This window comes from Micropterus dolomieu, linkage group LG22, assembly GCF_021292245.1.
Source record: "Micropterus dolomieu isolate WLL.071019.BEF.003 ecotype Adirondacks linkage group LG22, ASM2129224v1, whole genome shotgun sequence".
NCBI classification, from domain to species: Eukaryota; Metazoa; Chordata; class Actinopteri; order Centrarchiformes; family Centrarchidae; genus Micropterus; species Micropterus dolomieu.
Window position 1 is genome coordinate 16872671 of NC_060171.1, and position 18652 is coordinate 16891322.

At 38.5% G+C, this 18652-nt stretch overlaps 2 protein-coding genes across 4 annotated transcripts; both read right to left on the reverse strand.

Moving 5' to 3' along the window:
* Window positions 1-56: 56 nt before the first annotated feature.
* Window positions 57-4901, reverse strand: kti12 (KTI12 chromatin associated homolog). The gene is made up of 9 exons (XM_046037118.1): window positions 4671-4901; window positions 3574-3625; window positions 3433-3485; window positions 3295-3350; window positions 3113-3192; window positions 2792-2951; window positions 2623-2685; window positions 1004-1072; window positions 57-266 (listed from the first exon to the last, which is right to left on the reverse strand). The coding sequence occupies exons 1-9, from the start codon at window positions 4819-4821 to the stop codon at window positions 123-125; spliced, it is 828 nt and encodes a 275-aa protein (XP_045893074.1). The 5' UTR covers window positions 4822-4901; the 3' UTR covers window positions 57-122.
* A 1294-nt stretch (window positions 4902-6195) lies between these two features.
* On the reverse strand, window positions 6196-15588 carry znf592 (zinc finger protein 592). Of its 3 annotated transcripts, XM_046036405.1 has the most exons (10): window positions 15310-15447; window positions 14721-14900; window positions 11953-14162; window positions 11419-11597; window positions 11156-11329; window positions 10916-11075; window positions 9777-10037; window positions 8757-8869; window positions 8501-8642; window positions 6196-8390 (listed from the first exon to the last, which is right to left on the reverse strand). In XM_046036405.1, exons 3-10 carry the CDS (start codon window positions 14140-14142, stop codon window positions 7905-7907), a joined length of 3705 nt encoding a protein of 1234 aa, XP_045892361.1. In that variant the 5' UTR covers window positions 14143-14162; window positions 14721-14900; window positions 15310-15447; the 3' UTR covers window positions 6196-7904. The 3 variants fall into 3 exon arrangements, with proteins under 3 accessions (XP_045892361.1, XP_045892363.1, XP_045892362.1); XM_046036407.1 differs by lacking the exons at window positions 14721-14900; window positions 15310-15447 and adding an exon at window positions 15464-15588; XM_046036406.1 differs by lacking the exon at window positions 14721-14900 and having other exon boundaries at window positions 15310-15451.
* Window positions 15589-18652: the final 3064 nt, after the last annotated feature.

The window sequence follows — 18652 nt, forward strand, 5'->3', positions numbered from 1 at the left end:
TACTTTGTAACTGAATTAAATTATTTAAAAATGGCCAAGAACACACAAACATGCAACACATTTTAAAATATATTTATTTGTCACAGAAATAAAAAAAGAAAAGAAACCAATGCTATACAATTTCAGTGAAGACTCTTATTTAAATACTGCACAAACATGTTGGAAATGTGTCCGGTGTTCTCCGTTGGGTGCATCTTGGTGTAGCTGATGAACTGGCGTCGGAATTTCCTTAGCTCTGCCATGTTGATGCTCCTGGTGAGCTCAATGTTCAACATCAAGTTAAGGTCATTTGAATGCAAGCCGTGCTGTGTGCAAGCTGTTCTCACATGAAGACAGAAAATGTGTTTTCTACAGTACGGCTGAACACTGAAGAAGCAATAACTAACAGACCAAAGGCATGTGAAGGTCACAGCACCACATCTTAATCTTTAAAGAGAACACCACAATAAAGCAACACAAAGTACTGACTGTTGCTGATGTAATCTCACATTTCAATTATGCATCTGTCATTAAAGGTTGACAGGCAGCGAACGTACTGTACTTTCAAGTTAGTTTCTGCCTGGACCAACATGTTCAAAGAGGAAAACCAATGTGTTTGCTTCTGAGAAGGTCTGACATTACTGCTGACAACTGAAATCCACTAATCTATGCAATTTGGTTTCTCTGCTCCATATGTATCCCACGGTATGTTATTACAGGCGAGACCTTTAACAGTGATTGGTTGCTGTGCCTTTCATTTAAGTTCTTTGATGGACATGCATTCATCCACCTCCCCCTTCTAACAAGTCATTTGAAGTAGAGTACTTTGCCTCCTGCTGGTGAGGGAATATGCTTTTCCTAGGAGGGTGGGTGGTAAAAATACAAATTTCAGACAGTCATTAGCTGTGAAAGATCACAGCCACCCAGGACAGAACAGAACTGTTAAAATCTGGTAAATGTGAAAAGATTCTTCAGAATTAGGTTTTAGATAAAACATGTAGACAGGTAAGTATAAAAAGGATATCTTTTCTGTAGCTCCTGGAACTGCAATGAGATCTCCGGGTACACTTGTCTTCTGTGCGTTAAATATTGCCTGAAAATTTTCAATTCTGTTCATCAAATACATTACATACAGACGGTAATGATTTTACGAACAAATGCAGCTCCCCAGGTGTTTGTAGGGAGTTCAAGATCAGCAAAGTGAAAATACAATCGGCCGATGAATCAAAATGAGAAAACAACTTAAAATTATTCATTTGATTTGGGAATTTGTGCAAAAATACTAATATAATAATAAAAAAGACAAATGTGAGAATGAAAACATTACTGTCCATGCAGACTTAAGTCTGAAGAAAATGCAACATAAAACAGTTACCATTTCAGGCCACTAACAGATGTACTCAATAGCTAATCAAGGAAACAGATAAAGTGATTTCACAACCCATCAACTAGAGGCATCAGTAGTTAAATAATTACAGAAGCAAAGGTAGTTACAAAACGGGATCCAACAACAACATTCCAATAATGACATCACCGGTTCACAGGGGGAGGACACACTGGTGACTGCAGTGCACCTGGTTCTCATAATAGAAATTTAAAAACTTTCACCAGTTGTGTCACTTTGGAAAAAGCATCAATATTGACATCACACAGTAGTTCAGACAGGCATGGAACTCATTTATAGTCCATGTTCCCTACCCTTTGAATCACGTATACAACGAGACAAGTCTCAGAATAAGAGAGTACATCTTGACATTCTTTTGTTTTGATCGGATCTTCCCAGCTGCGGGGCGGTGAATTCATTTTATACTTTAAAACACAACATTCTCTTGGTCTCAGTGAGGAACTAGAAATCACAAGGTTTCTGTAATGGAAATTCACCTCCTTCTGTAAATACATAAGGTTGACTTCAGTATTTTGAAGTTGTGCGTCGTTCACCTTAGCTCCTGTACTGTGATTATTTGCCAACCTATTAACTCAATGTGATGCCTTTCGTCTCCTAATTGCTGTTAACCAACTCTGTTTCCTTGATGTGTTATTCATGACACATTCACTTCATATGGGATGGAAGGAAGACATATCAAAGATTCACATGTTTACAGCCTGCAAGGGTTGATGTCATAGGACAACTCAAGGTTAAAAATACTGTCTCTTGACAAAATACAACACTATATCCTTTAAATTTGGGTTTAATTACCTTGAATAACTGGTGTGAGATGTACATGTTTGTTTGGTTTTCAGGCATTTCTATATTATTTGGTACTAAGCCCTGTTTTCAGAGGAGTTAGAGCCTCCAAGTCATAATTACGACTTGGATGTTGACATGAAAGCTATTTTCAAGATTTAAAACTGGTAATTACAAAAACTCTGATATAACATGAACATGGCATTAGTACACCTGCTAATGGGCTATAAGTACCTATATTATCTTTCTATGCACAGAAGAAAGTCTATAAAGTGGAGTGAAATGTTTGCCAATGCTTTGTTAATTGAAGTTTAAACCAAGTATTTTTTCTAAATATGACCCCTCAGGCCATTATTTTTACTTTTCAATGTGTGGCTCTCACTTTGGTGATCTTGAAATATGAAATAACTCAAAAGACAGAATGAACAGAGTATCCAAAAGAACATATAAAGACATACCATTAACACATCTTGTGTGATCTTGTCCAGCTCGTACAAGAAGTTTGCAGATGACAATGGTTGCTGCAGAGAAAAAGAATATCTCTGTTACCATTAGATGGTCAAAAAGGCAGCATGACAGAGGATACTTCTACATCTCCTGAATATTGTACGCTTGTAACAGTCTTACGCTCTGTGTAGACTGGTTAGGTGGGGGTGCTTTTCTTTTGAAAAGTGCGTCAGAAATGGCTTCATATGGAAGCGTGTCATCTTTCAGGATGGTGAAGAGGGGACTGTCCCATCGGTTTCTGGAATCTGGAGCTTCAAATCTCAGCACTAACGCATCAAGGCTATAAAAAAAATTACAATCCAAAAACAAAAAATGGATTGAGTTATTTTTTTGACAATGACAGGCATAAAAGGTATTTTAAAGCCTATCCAAAAAGGTAAAGACTGCCCAACCAGAAAATGACATGCACCTCTACTGTGTGTATAGAGGCTTCTCACTCACATGTCTTGGGTGTACTGCTCAGCAGCATCTCTGTTGGTATTCCATGTTGAGCTCACTTCATCTGACGTCAAACAGTATACCTTCATTAAAAGAAAGCATGTGATTTTGACTTGTGTGATAAAAGTTTGGGTACTAGTTTTCTTAGATATTAAAACTCCGAGTTATTTCACTAGAATACTTACCAGGCAGTGTGGTGTCTGTGTGTGTTTGATGAGACAGAACAGTTCATAGCGGTAGCCTGTAAGGTATTTCAACTTTAAACGTACATGAATAAATAAATGATAATGTCAGCATAGTATAATACTGTTAGCAAGATTTACCTTTTATGTAATTTAATGAATCCAAAATTACAATGTCATCCTTGTTGACTTTCCTATAGAACAAATAAATAAAGGTTAAAGGGTTGTGACAGTAGAACATTACCAGTGAATCTAATCCAAAAGCAGATCTGAAAAACCCACCTCTCTACTTCAGCTTTCAGAGATGCTCTGACATTTTTTTCCTTTTGGGAATCTGCAACATATATACATATCACATACATCAAGGTTAAATCATGGCAGGAGTGGGAATCCAGTCTTCTTTGTGACTGTTGTATTTATGATATCAAACAGAACAACAAAATATTTCTGCTTTCAATTAATCTGCTAATTGTTTTCTTCTTGATTAATCGATTCAGTTTGATTGTTTGATTTACAGAATTTAAGAAAATAGTGAAGATGGCCTTCACAATTTTCCAGACCAAAGTTGACATATTGCTATTTTGGTCCACTGAAAAACAGTGCAAAACCCAAAGATATTGAATTTCCTATCAGAGGGTACAAAAAACTGTACATTTTAACATCTGAGAAGTTGGAAACCATGAATTTCTTTTGCTTGCAGAACTATCAAAATTGTTGGTGATGTATTCTATTCAATCAATTAATTGATTATTGAACTAGTTTTAAGCTGATTTATATTTAAAAATTATCTTGGGAACCAAATGTAATACCCAAATATTTAAGCAATGTATAGTAGTATTACCTGTATGTAAAAGAAGTGAAAACACGATTTATGTATGGTATGTGATAGGGCAGGCTATGGTTTGATAAGAGCCTTTATCACAGGACACTGATGACACTCGCACGCCAAACTCCATTCAAAATAACGTTACCATTAAATGAACGCTGCCCAAAACGTTGATAAACGGTTATACTCCAGGCCCACGACTGAAAAACTCTTAGCTTTCGGCATATTTTCAGTTTGTGGCACACCTATTAACGATACAGAAAGAAGTCTATTTTAACAACAGGTTGTCTTTTTAGCAAACTGGTTCCCGTGTTATTACATTAACGTTACTCACCTAAGTTAGTTAAATTAACGTAACGTTACGTTAGCATCAGTTCACCGCGAAAGTCTAACTTTAGTTAGCATGAAATACTGCGGTTGAATCAAAAATATGCAGCGTTTGGTGGATTGCTAACATGTAAGATGACTTTACAATCAGATTCTGAAAAAACTAGGAGCTACAAACACGTAATAATAAAGTGAAAGGAGACATGGCTAGCTTTACTTAACTTGCCTGCGTAAACAGTATTTTTCTCAACGCCCAGGGCTCCTTCTCCCACAATATGAACCTTTCGGTCAGTGTTCTGTTCAAAACACGCCTTCAGTTCTTCTGCCCTTCGTGTTTTGCCACTACAAGGGTAACCACACATCACTATTAGAGGCATACCTGCAGTTTTTTATCTAATATACTATCCGAAGATGTGAAAAGCATGTTGCCACTTTCACCCGGATATGGTTACTACTAACATCTTTTTACAACGACCAACAGAGGGCGCCACAGAGCCAACTGATTATACTGATTTGAATATTTTAACTATTATGTAAAATACTTTGATTAATAGAAATGAAACACACAACTTCATTGCAGTATTTGCTCCTGTTTAATAAAATAAAAGAGAATATTTCAAACGACCAAAGAGTGAAAATCAGCAGAAAGATCTGACAACTGATCTGGCTTTCAGTACTAGTTTATTAACAGTTGGCACTACATAAAGACTAGGTTCAAATAATTGGACCACAAAACAAAGCAGTGCAGATTGGCATCACAGTGGCATATACAATGTAACATATCACATTTTTTGCATGAAGATTTTAAAACCCTCTTCATCAGTTGGATTTCATACTGTCACAGTAATGTGACAGTATTGGTTAAAATGTTCCTCAAGCAGGATCCCGTCCTCCTCTAAATGGATGGAAACAATAATCAGTTGTACAGTTCATTTAATATAACAATAAAATTAATAATAATAATAATAATAATAGTAATAATGAACTAACATGTCCAGTGCCTGATTTGTTTGTCTTTGTTGGGTAGTTTTCAACATCTGAATGAGCAGTGCCTGCAGGTCTTCCACTCGGTACAAAGGACTTACAGCTCTGACTTCAGTGGGAACATTTACATCTTCAAAGGCGGACTCCATAAAGGAACTATCCACAACACTCTTCTTGCCCATGAAATGCCCTTAATTAACACAAAAATATAAATACATCTTAATATAAACTGTCAAAAATATGTGTATTTAAAAAAAAAATCACTAAATTATCAAATTATCTGTCAGAATAGTATTATTTCTCTTACCTGTTGCCCACAGATTCCCCCTCGGATTCACTTTGATCTTTGAAACTTTATTTTTCAGCTCAGTTAAATCAAGACTCATTGAAGATGTCATGGAAATGTATAAGATAAGGATGAACAAAGACAGGAATCCTGCTCTGCAGATGTTTGCCAAAGTGCCTTTCATTCCTCAAACGTGTTCTATGCAATTTGGTGCTAGTTAATTAAAATCTCTGCTCTTCTGTAACTTTGAGGACAGGCTGTTATACTGACATAGGATGGGCTTAATATTCTAATGGTATGAAGTCATCCATCTGTGGTTGGTTTCTTATTGGATGAAGGAAGCACATTAGAGTGCCTATTGCCATTCTGACTTGGCTATGACGATTGTAAAGTACATGACCTCAATGCAAAACCTCTAATTATCACATCCAAGTGACACCCAGTATTATAGCGTGAGACAAAAGACAAAGCAGAGATATAATTAAATGCACCAATTTATTTGTAAGTACTTGACGTAAACATTACAGCAAGGCACACGGGCCACTGCATGCTGAATAGATGTAATGGCTTAAGAAATGTTGTAAATCCAGGGTTCAGTGGCTACTGTATGTACACAGGTAACTTTCCTATACAAGTCCTCACTGTACACAGTATGAAAAGTACAAATATTTTTTAATGAGCATTACAAAAGAACAAGTTGTGAACATTCTTTTCAGCCTCTGCAGTTTGATATCTGCAGCATGGTGATTTAAGGACTAACAGAGAAACAAAGAGCTCAAAATAGAAAAGTTCACTTGCCATGTCAAGTCAATATGACCACATAGCCTTAATTTAATTCCCAAAATAATTTATAAAATTTATTAATGTGGGATAATACACATTTCCTACATACATTTTTTACATTGCACTGAGATTACCTGTGACTCCTCAAAGCCTTTCTTCGTTCAACAATCACTGCCATTAACCATGGAGGTAGGAACTGTCACCGTTTTCAAAACATAACAAGAGGTGCCGAATTACAAATCAGGATCTGCGGACAAGAAGGACCCTTCATTATGAGCGCTGATCCAAGAAATGGCTTTTCTCATGGATTTACCCAATTCCTCCGATCCTACCAGTATTATTATTATGAGCAACTTCATGTAAAGAGGTCCTGATTTATAAAACATTATCTCCAACATGCCTCCAAACTTTATTCACTGTTACTGGATTACCCAAAACAATGTACCCTGATTTGACATAACCTCGACTGTTCATTTGTCTGAAAAATACACTTCTGGTAATTTGAGGTATTTTCAACACTGCGGCACCAAACATCTAATACCTCTCCATGTTTCCCCTGAACACTCATTCAAAAGAAAAAACAAAGAATAAAATGAAAAAAAGGCCAGATCTGGGACAACACATGCACCAACAAATCCCATTCAACAAACATAAAAACAAAAGCATTTCAGAATGCTTTAATAGTCAAAAAGAAGTCTTGTTATTTATGTGTAGCCTAACTTCAGCAGGCTTTGCTTAGATCTCAAAGGACAGTTTTTTCAGATAACTGTTTACCAAGAATGCAGAAATACGGCTTTTAAATGAAAATCGGACTATACCATGTTTTGTAATAAATGTAATAAAATTCTAGCTTTGTACTGCAAATTAATTGCAACACAGTCATTCCATAAAAACTGCAACCTGAATCCCATTCAGGTAATAGTGTGTAGCATTAAATACTTACTTATACAAAATTCAAGCAATTAAAATTACAGTTGATTACAAAGGTGAAAATCCACCCCTTCACTGTTATTCAGTTACACCAGACCTAAGAACTAACAGAGATTCCTGAGTCTCCTGTCAGGGTGGATGGAACATTTGAAAACAAAAAAACAAACAAACAAAAAGACATAGAAAGAATGAAGGCAAGATAATTATATTACCGACATGCAAAGTTAAACAAAAACAATTGAAAAATGACTATGAATTTGTCCTCTCATTTATACTGCTCTTTAATGAATGTTGAGGATATGCTTGACTATACTGCATGACCTCTGAATAACTTGAGAAAAATGTCAAAATGAATAAAGGCCCAAACACTTTGTACCACCTCCACGCAGAACATCAAACATCCCTTGTTACTTTCACATGAAAACTGAAGATATCAAAGCAGCTTTAAAGAGGTGTTGACTGTTGAGGTGGCTCTCACTACCGGAGAGAGACTGCGTGTGTCTGAGAGTGAGTGCGCAGTTTTAAATTACAGTCCGCGGTCTTGTCACAGCGCAGGCTTGCTGGCTCATCTGCCTCGGGTTCATTCAGCTCCAGTAACAAGTCATTCACCTCATCGGTATCTGCTGATCTAACTTGCTGATTATCCTGGTCCTTCTCTCTAACCTTTGCCTCCTTCACTTCCTCTTCTTCAGGATCTTTCACTTTGTGTACAATGAAAAGATGTCTGTTGAGAGACAGCACAGATGTGAAACACAGGCCACAGTGAAGGCACTGAGGAGTGTTTTCATCAGTTTTATGCTGTGGTATGTGCTGCTGGAACTGTGTACTGCTGTCTGTGATGAAACCACACTTTGAACAACGGAACTGCGTTTTAAGACGCTTCGCTGAAGGAGCCTCGAGACTGAAAGTGCCATCCCGCGCCTCCACCTGTGTGTCCACTGCATGTCTTTCTGATACAAGCCCCTGCAAATAACAGAAGTATTACTTACTATTACTATTGAGGTTCATAACATTTGGATTTGTGCCGGACGTTATTATGTTGTTTGTATTAAAACAAAAAAACAAACAACTACCTTGCTCAAATCCTTTTTTGATTCCTGGATGGCTGTTTTCGGCATTTGGCGAAGATCAGGATTTTTGATTCCATGCATTAGACCAATGTGGTTCTTCAACGTCACACTTGTCGTGAATGTTGTCTTGGTATCCATGCAATACCTCAAGTGAAAAAAAAACAAATAACAAAATTATAGAAAATTCCTGGTTAATTTGACAAAACTCTAATGATGGTGACAACAGTGATTTGTACATTCTTAAACATAAAAATCTCACCAACAAGTGTAAAATTTCTTTTTTCCATCATGCTCATTGCGAATATGTCTTCTTAGACTGGTTGTAGAGTTGAAAGACTGCTCACAATGTCGACATGGATACTTCTTCACTGGCTGTTAAATATAAATACGCAGTCATAAAAAGGCAGATACATATAAAAAATGTGACAGTCTTCCAACTTCTACTGTACTTATTAACTTGTAATTATTTATATACAAGTAAAACATGTGCCATACTCAGCTATAAAGGGTAGTTTTAATCTGTAGTAAGAGGTCTCATAAAAAACAAAAGTAAAATCTAGAGGACCAAACTGAAGCAGTTAAACATATAATTTGGCAAACAGGGCAAAGCTTTAGCAAAACTCTTTTGGCTACAACCAGAATTTCATACCACAATTAAGAGCGCGGCTGTTTGTCTCATGCTAAAAGCTTCAGACCATGTAATCAATATGCACTCTGACCTCACTTTAGGACTCACAGTCCACAGAAACTTTTCCTCATTTCAACAGCACAGCTCATAAGGTGAAGGCTGAAAGGCCAGTAACTGGCCAAAGTGCATTAGATCAGGCCGACTAATCATAAATACCAACCAAAGTAATGGTCCATTTAATGTTAGCAAGTATGCAGGTAGGAAACGGCGAGTTTATTTTTAATTTATTGGTTCAATTATTTTATTTTTCCCAACCAGCAAAATTAAGTGTGCTAATTGTGAAACTGGAGGCCTTAATCAATGGTTGTACACATAGTAAAGAGGTTCACAGCATATAAGGCTTCTATACAGGAGGGATTTAAGCCCATTTCAGTCGTCTGGCTCACCTGGGTCTGAAGTAACAGATACGCTTCTTTCATAATCAATACATGCTGCTTATTGGCTCGCGTTCCACTTATGGTTAAAATATATACGCTATGAAGTGTATTCTATTATAATTGAGCAAAAATGCCACAAAAAACGCATATCATGTCATTAATGTGTTGGTTGAATGCATACATATTTCACCATGGGGAATTCATGATCTCCCACCTTTCCGTGGTTGGTCTTCACATGAGAAACATAGGATTCTCGTTCAGGGAACCACTGGAGGCAATCCCCACACGTCCAGCCGGTGGGCTTCACACGGGGTCTGCTGTCCTGATCAGCCTTTTTCCTGGGACTATCTTTGTGTTTAACTAGGCTGCGACTCTTCTGTTGTTGGACGGAATGAGCACCCTTGTACCAGTCAGCATCGTCTGTTTGTGTACTGCTCTTCTCTGTCTCTGCTGTCATGTTCCCGACATGAACGTCCTGCAAAACAGAAAAAAAAAATTTTTAAATCACAAGTGGTAACAAATATGAGACCTTATCCTCTCCTCAAGGTTAATGGTCACCTACAATGTGTTAGTTATTTAATACAGAGAACGCATCATTTAATAAACAATATTTAACTACTCTTTTGCCAGTACAGTGAAACAACAAGACTGACACTTATTAGTGTTGCTGGAATGTGTGACTTCATGAATTTCCATGTTGATTTGTCTGCATTGTGTGCATACCGTGGTTTGCAGATTAACAGAGCACAGCAAGATCTGAGCTTTGCTGGGCAAGTAAATTAATGACCCCAAATGTTCAGGTTAGATGTCACTTTTTGCACAGTTTTAACAGACAATTTTCATTGAAATAATGGAAATCAGTAACCAGTTGCTATTTGCTTTCATTATGCTTTAGTAACTGTAATGAGCCCAAAAACTAAGTACGGAGTACTGAGTCTGGTTGGTTGACTAAACTGCGTAACGTGTTATCATGTGCAGTGGACGAATAGATTCTGCCGACACATGACGCACACAGTAACGTTTTTACAAGAGCAGCAACACTGAGAGCTTCAGTTTACAACGCTGTTAGCAAGTCAGACAGACAAACACCCACATTCACTATAAGGTTATTTTCTTCAAGTAAGTTTCCCTCAGCACTCTCATAAAAACTAAAATCCGACCGGAATTCAAAGTTACTGAAAAATCTCCGCAGCGTTGTCTTCCGCCATATTGTCATCGACCCAAAAAAAAAAAAAATAACACGTTGCATTCTGCGCAATGCAGAAAAACTCCAAATACATGATAAAATCCAACCCGCAAAGACATGCAGAATAGATCACTTGCAGGGAGATAAAAAATGCTGTCTGGGCTAACCTTGAAGTGCTGCATTAACAGCTGCTTCTGTGGAAAGACGGAGTTGCATTCTGGACACTTGAATACACAGGTAACACGCATGTTGGCATTCTGATGGAAATGCTGAAACAGTAACGGCTTCTTCTTGAAAACTGTCTCACATGAACACTTAAATATTAACCTGCAAAAGAAAGACAAAAAAATTCAAATGAGCTGTAAAAACAAATGTGCAACTTTTAAGGTCATGAGATGTTAACTTACTGAGGGGATATTTTGCTGGCACTGTGTTTATTTTCTAAATGCACTTCACAGCCGCCAGAAGTCTTGAAAGCAACTGGACAGATGGAGCACTTGTAAAAGACCTCACAGTGTTTCTCCTCAATGTGAGTCTTTTGTCCTTCGAGGGTCTTGAAAACCATATCACAGTGAAGACATCTGAAAGAATATGAAAGTTAATGCCACCTTTCTGTAACACTGTACTGTATGTTTTTAGTAAGGCCTACTTTTAATGCTTGCTTACTTACTTGTACCAAGCCTTGCGAGCGTAGTGCAGACAGTTTTCCTTGACATGCTTCTGTATGTCTGCAGAACGACTCAGGGCCCCACACTCAGGACAGCAGTAAGGAGACTTGTGTGCGTGAATGCGTTCGTGAGCTCTGAAGCTGCACTTGTTGGGTAACAACATTGAGCACACCTTACACGTCTGTTTTGTAAAAGAAAAAAAGAGATACAAACATGGAAACTACATAAATACTGGTCACAGTGCCTTTACAGGGCAAGTGGTGATATTTAATATTTTTCTTATTGTCAACAAATCCCATGAAAGACTAAAATCAACAATGAATTGATCCTACAAACAGGTGTTCTCAGTACTAGCCAAAATCTGATATAGCATTTTCCTTATACAAACTCTTTTCAGCTTCTGAGGGGGGACGTGACAGAAAAAGTATGAGCCAATGGACTAACATATTGTTGGTTTTGGTCTTTTCACTGGATTGTTGGCTATAACAAAAATATAGAATATGCCCAGCTTTATCCCTCAAGAAAACACAACTCACCAGTCCTTCCACATCTTCTGACAGCCTCTGGTAATGGCCTGCAAGTGCTTTGTAGTCAGGTAACTGCTTGTTACACTCCAGGCAACGCAGTCGGTGACGAATGACATTGTCTGGATATAGGGGCAGGACGGGCTGGCTTTTAGGTGAGGGTAATGGTGAAGGGTTCACAGGTTCAGTACTCATGGGTACAAACATTTGTTCCACTGCTATGGGTTTCATATGGAGCTGTGTGCACTGCATCACCATGCCATTGTTCTTGTGTTCTCGTGCATGTGCCAACAAGGCACACTTGTTGAAGAACACCATCGTCTTTGCGCAGTGCATACATCCTACTTCAAAGTGGACACTCCTCCTGCTGTAATGATACGCAAGACTCCTCTCCACCACGAAGGAGTCCCCACACTCAAGGCAGCAGTATCCGCGCGGTGGAAGGCTGATATTGCTCTCTGGAGGGGGGTTGAGGTTGGGCACATATGTAGGCACAGGGTTGGCATTGTTCAACAGTCTGTTTAAGGTTCCCGCAGCGGTGTTGGGGATGGACGTGTGAGGAAAAGGTTTAGCTGTTTTGACCTGATGCACCAGTGGGACAGTGCTGTACACCATACAGGAGAGTGCGTGTTGGGTTTCTTGATGAGAAGTGGACCGTGCAGCTACTGAAGCAGCAACACTGTGAGGGACCAGGTTCAGACTGGCTAAGTGCATTGCTTTGGGAAGGAAGCTGGTGTTAGTTGTGTGGCCTGATGTGGCTGATCCTCTCTTTGGTTTCTGCCCCTGATGTGCAACAGATCGTTTGACAGGACCACTAGTATTATGGAATATTGTTGTAGACTGCGTTAAGCCTGGCCTCCTGGCGTTAGCCTCTGACTTCTTGTGTCTAACTTTCGTTGAGGATGTACTAGCTGGGGCAACTTTAGTTTGTAATCCAACAATACCATCAACAGCCGCACTTTGAGACTGATGAGGAGACATATTACAGTAAGAATCTTCACTAATCATACTCTGTGATGGAGAGGATTCATATGCAGAAGGAACATCATCTGTTTCGGAATCAGGCAACACACTGGTGACTGTGCGCTTGATCTGCCCAGACGTGGTTTTGATAGTCTTAATTCTGACCCTGGGTATGGCAGGGGGTGACCCAGATGCCACTGCAGGGGATGCTTTGCTACTACTATCACTGCAAATGCTTACAGGGCTATCAGAGGGCTTCGTTAACCGTTTCACAGCTTCAAATGGACTTCTGGGGCTTCGTGGGGATATAGTTACTTTGGGGCTTGCTTTCATGCTGTCATTCTGAACCGGATTATGCTCTCTGGGATCTTTTCTAGCATTCAAAGACACCAGAGCCTCAAGGCAAGAGGATAATTTAGATGTCTGAGATTTGACTTGTGGACAAGAAGTGGGAACATCCATTGGAGTTCCTGAATTACAGTTGGCCTCAAAGTTCTGGTTACCGCTTTGTGGGGGAAGTGCACTGTGTATTCTAGGAGTTTCATTCGTTTCGTTACTGACACAGACTTCAGAGTGTTCCTCGCTTCTACTACTTTCTTCTCTGCTCCTCTGAGTGTTCTTGGGAATATCAGAGTCCTTTGGGCAGTCATCAAACATACTGAGATCCATGTTTTGGGGATTGTCTGGGATTGAACGTTCCACCAAAATTGAAGCTTCTGGGAAACAGGGTCTCTCTTGTTTCGGATGCATTTCATCTCTGCTACATTGAGTGTCTTCAGATTCAGGACTGGAGATGGGACTAAAATGAGAAAGTGACTGGGAAAATATTGGCGTTCCATCAGGTTTATGCTGAATAGGTGCCTTTCCAAGAAGCTCTCTTGAACTCTCCCCGTTCAAAGCAGAGACAAATGATTTGGAAAAGCCTGTGTTGGTTGTCTCAACAGAGTCAATGGAGGCGTCTTGTCCCCTGATTCCATTTTGCAATGCTGGTCCAAAACCTTCCAATGATTCCTGCCGTCTCGTGTTTTTCACAATAACACTTACAGCGGGAATATCTGCTGTTGTGTCAGCTTGGTTACTCAATAAGCTGTCATCCAGACATATCCCTGTGTGTTTAAGCGGGCTCTCTGTCTCCTCGTGACTCTCATGGATGGGCTCTTTGGCATCCAACCCTGTGGCATCTGGGATGTCAAAGGCAGCCAGAAGATCATCAAAATCTGGGGTTTTCATGTCACCCATGACTGCACAGGCTCATAAACCTACAGAAACACATACAGAGTTAGCTTAATATGTCATTTTTCAATTTACACAGTGGGTACTGCAGGCAGAGCTTACTGTTGTTGGCCTAAGGCAGCGTTTTACAATCCAAATAATAATGCTGCGTTCCAGTCAATGTTGGACCTCCAAGCATTCCAGGTGCACAATGCCAAACATTAACAAAGAACATGGCTGAACATGACAAACTGATGTTTGTTGTGTACACCCAATTGAACTCTCAGTAATGGCCTTGGTGTTACATAAAAGTTAATGAAAACGAGACATAAATATACGTTATTCATTAACTGTGTTCCCGTCTAGCTACATCAGAAGGTAATCTGCAGAAGTTAGTAAATGTATATTTCTAATGTTTTCACTTTCCTGGGGGGAATTTAAATAACTTTAGTGAAGAAAAGATGATTTTCAGAGACAGTTTACTACAACCAGCTACCTCATAACATCGTTGATACATTCATCATGTTTTACTATATGATAGTATATATTATTTAAATTAAATACAGGCAAATATACTTTACGTTGTCTTTTTGTTGATAGTTTACCATTTACAATATGTGCTTCCATGGGTGCTGCCATTGTTGCGTGACGTCAGACAATTGCTTCTTCATGAAGTCGGGGTAGATGGGTTTGCCCCGTGTTTACAAGTAGGAACTCCAACTTTGAGTAGCGTTGCATTGCACTTTTTCTAGTAGGGTGTCGGAAATGTTCGAGTTCCGAGTTGTCTGAAATGCAGTATGTAACTGTTTAGCAGCTGGGTGACGTCCTCTATGCTAACGTTAGCTTAATCTAGCAAGCTAAATATTAACAAGTCTGCTGGTCTTAGTCTGTGCAGCTACTATTTTGTACCAATGCGTGCATTAAGACACAAAATAAACACTTAATTATTCTACTATGGCCCTACCGTTATCAAATATCAACTCCTCCAAATGCGGAGCTACATTAAAGTTGTTTTGCTATTAGTGTAGCTAGCATAACATAGAAGCCAGCTAACAAGGTACAGTCAGCTAGACGAGTAACGTTAGCATTATGGAGCCAAGACGGCAAGTTAGCAATCTATCTTAGCAACATGCTATCGCGCAAATCATTTAGCCAACCTAGTAAACTCGTTACTTGTCGATGCAGTGCGCTTACCATTTGATCCGGTTATGTTTAACAACTCTAGTAAATTAGTTATACAGTCAGTTAACTGTTAGCGCTAAGTTTGCGCCAGCTAGGTTTGTCATTTGCAGGGTTTCGTAGCTAGGCTACAAGCTACTAGCGTTAACGTCGTAATCCTTTCCCTTACCTGGGCGATTCAAGCCCTCGACGCTGTCTTACAGACGAGAGGCGGTGCCATGGACCACTTGAAACGTTAATACTACACGTCCCTCAAGAGAAGGAATATTGTGGCTCAGCTGACTACAATACACAAAGGTTGGTATTAATGTATCTCTTAAGTATTCACAGGTAGGGAGGGTATACATTGTACACAAGTGTCCATGGCATGGCTAGAACAATGCCCTGGACCATGCCAAGAACCTGAGGGCCCCTGGGGGTAACTAACCGCCCCATCTCCCCATTGTTACTGCTCAGCATTGTCTATTCCTTCTTACCTTGCTTTTCAGTTATAAGCTGGTACAAAATTATATTGATTGCTCATAAATAAATATATGTCTCAAATTCCAAGCTTTCTCTGTGGGTGTACTCCAGCAATTTAGTCTTGTACCTCCAATAATTTGGGAGACTCGCATGACAAAACGACTGGCCAAAAACTGAAGCAGCAGAGGCTGCTATCCTGACTGTGTCTCTATAGCTCAAGCTTCGAAAACACTGGATCATACGGGTCCATCATACAAATGAATATATCATTAGATGCTCCCTGCCTGATAAAAGACTCAAGTCCAAATTAAATGAAATGATCAGAATGCCTTTTAATTAAGATTTTGTTACTCTGAATTTTAAGATTTGGCCAGTGTTCCTCAGACACATTTCACATTCAACGTTACATTTACATTTACTCATTTGGCAGAAGCTTTTATCCAAAGCAATTTACATTTGAGCAACTCATACAAGCATCAGTAAAAAAGAGATCTACAAGCAACAATAGATGCTAGTAAGAGCTATTAATGCATATGGCATACATGGGATAAATACCTAGAGTTAACAAATAGTGCAATCAAGACAAGCAAATTGACACATTGTGTTGTGTGCTTATCATTACCAGTTGGATGTTGATGTGAACAGCAAAACAACTTGTGTATCCTTTGATATGCTCAGTGTCCTTACATCCGTTCTGGCAGTCAGTGCTTTAATAGTGTTATGTTGATCCTTTTCAATTCATAATCAGGGTGTAAAAAAAAAAGAGGAAACCAGGCATCCACTCCACTACTTGTTCATGTCAGTAGCCTGAATGTGCCATAAACCACATGACGTTAGGTGGCAAAGATAAGGTATTGTTTTACTGTTTGTTTTTAATACATGCACAGAGGATTTCCTGGCCAGCAGGATTGATACAGTGAGGATTTGCCATATGAAACAAAGTGGAATTGAATGGTGATAGATTATCAATGGAACTGGTACAATACATGCCAGTTTTCCATCATTTGGGAAATTCACAACTCATACTGTAATGTGGAACTGACAGTAAACTGTATCTTGCCCCAGTTTCGCAGTGGTAATCACACATTGTGGGCCATTAAGGGCAATTGTCACTTTAAATTGTTGTCTGTGATTCAGTGCCTCCTAGCCAAAGATCCATGACCTCAAGTCAGTTTGGACAGAGCATAGGCGTATGTTTTCAGTGAAGCTAGTTTGTTATATCCTGTAAGACAATATTGAGGGTATTAACACACAAAATTATCCCTTCCCGCTAGTCAGGCTGTAAAGTGATGACACCAATTCCAGTGAAGTTTACAGACACCCAGCCCTACAACACTTTGGTATCTGATTAAAAAGTAAAAAGCTTCACTAACTATACACCTAACAATGATGTAACAGGATCTAACAGATATGGGGAGTAGCAGTGACCATATATGTTTGTATAGTCAGTGGTTACAACAACGTAATGTTATTTGAGAGATGAAGCAATCATTTAGGAAGCTGATTTCTTTATGTATAGTTTTAATTTGGTAATGTTATTTGAGAGATGAAGCAAACATTTAGGAAGCTGATTTCTTTATGTATAGTTTTAATTTGTTAGTATGTGAATAGAAAATCATTCAAGGTATAAAGGTCAAGGTAGTTTATTTTACAATTGTATAACACAAGGTTGTACAACAAAATGAAAGTTTGGATTCCTTATGTGATGGCTGTATTTCTGTCGTGTAATATCTGTTTCAGCAATAAAGCCAAAAAGGAAAAAAACAGATTAAAAACAAAGGTGTAATGAAGTTTAAGGGAGCTGAAGGCCACAGCATCTACATGCAATTCTTAGCCTAAATAAGATTAATGGTGAGATGCTGCATACATTTAGTTTAAAATTTCATAAATTAGGTTTTTTTGTGTTGTATACATTAAAATCATCCTTCAAGTGTGTTTTGTCAGTCACAGCTTTGACTGTCACATTTAAATGGTCAAATTGAGTTGGTTGGCAAACAAGTTGATGGTGTACATAAAAAGAATGGCTTGGTTTATTGAACCAAGGCAATTATGCTACAAAATCTGTCATTAGGTCATTAACCTCTGCTAATGAATTTCAGGGTCTGCAAGGCTTTCTGAAAACGTAGCGAACACAAATATCATGTACTTTAAAAACAAGATTTAATGTTTATCATATCCATTCAGACAGACTGAGCCCTCATTGAGTGTTATGAACCATGGACAAACGCCATTTCATGGGGAATTAGAGTTCATTTTCTGTACGACAAGATCAAATTTAAACAGCAGCGAGGAGAGCAAATAGCTGCCATTACATCCCATCATGAATCATCACCCTGGAAGTAAAGTACAAATTGCACTGTAATATATTTAATGGTCCAGATAACAGCTTTAACTGATTTGGAGGCTATCTGATTCTACAGCGAATACTCAGCATACAAAACAATCGTTTAAAGAGATGAGATTCTGTCATAAAAATACAAGTTAATTTGACGTTATTTGTATATCACAGCACACATACAGTTAGCATTTAACTTCAGAGTTATATACAGTAGTACATAGTAGGCGTAGTTCACTTACTTACCTTTATCAGAGTAATGTGTGCTACAATTATAGGATAACTACTTCTTTATATTCTAACCATGTAAAATCGGTTTATTCACTGTAGCCTGTTTGATATTTGTGAAAAGTCATCAGCCACAAACAAACAGCATTTATAATTTATTGTAAAACATACCTGTGTGTCTGTCTATATGAGAGCTACTTACATTTTGATCTAAGGGGAAGTAAATCCACCATAATCTAAATGTTTTTTATTTTTATTTTCAAGATGCTATTTTAGAAAGTTAATAGAATAATAACATTAGAGAAGAAAGAAAAGAAAAAACGCAATCCGTCA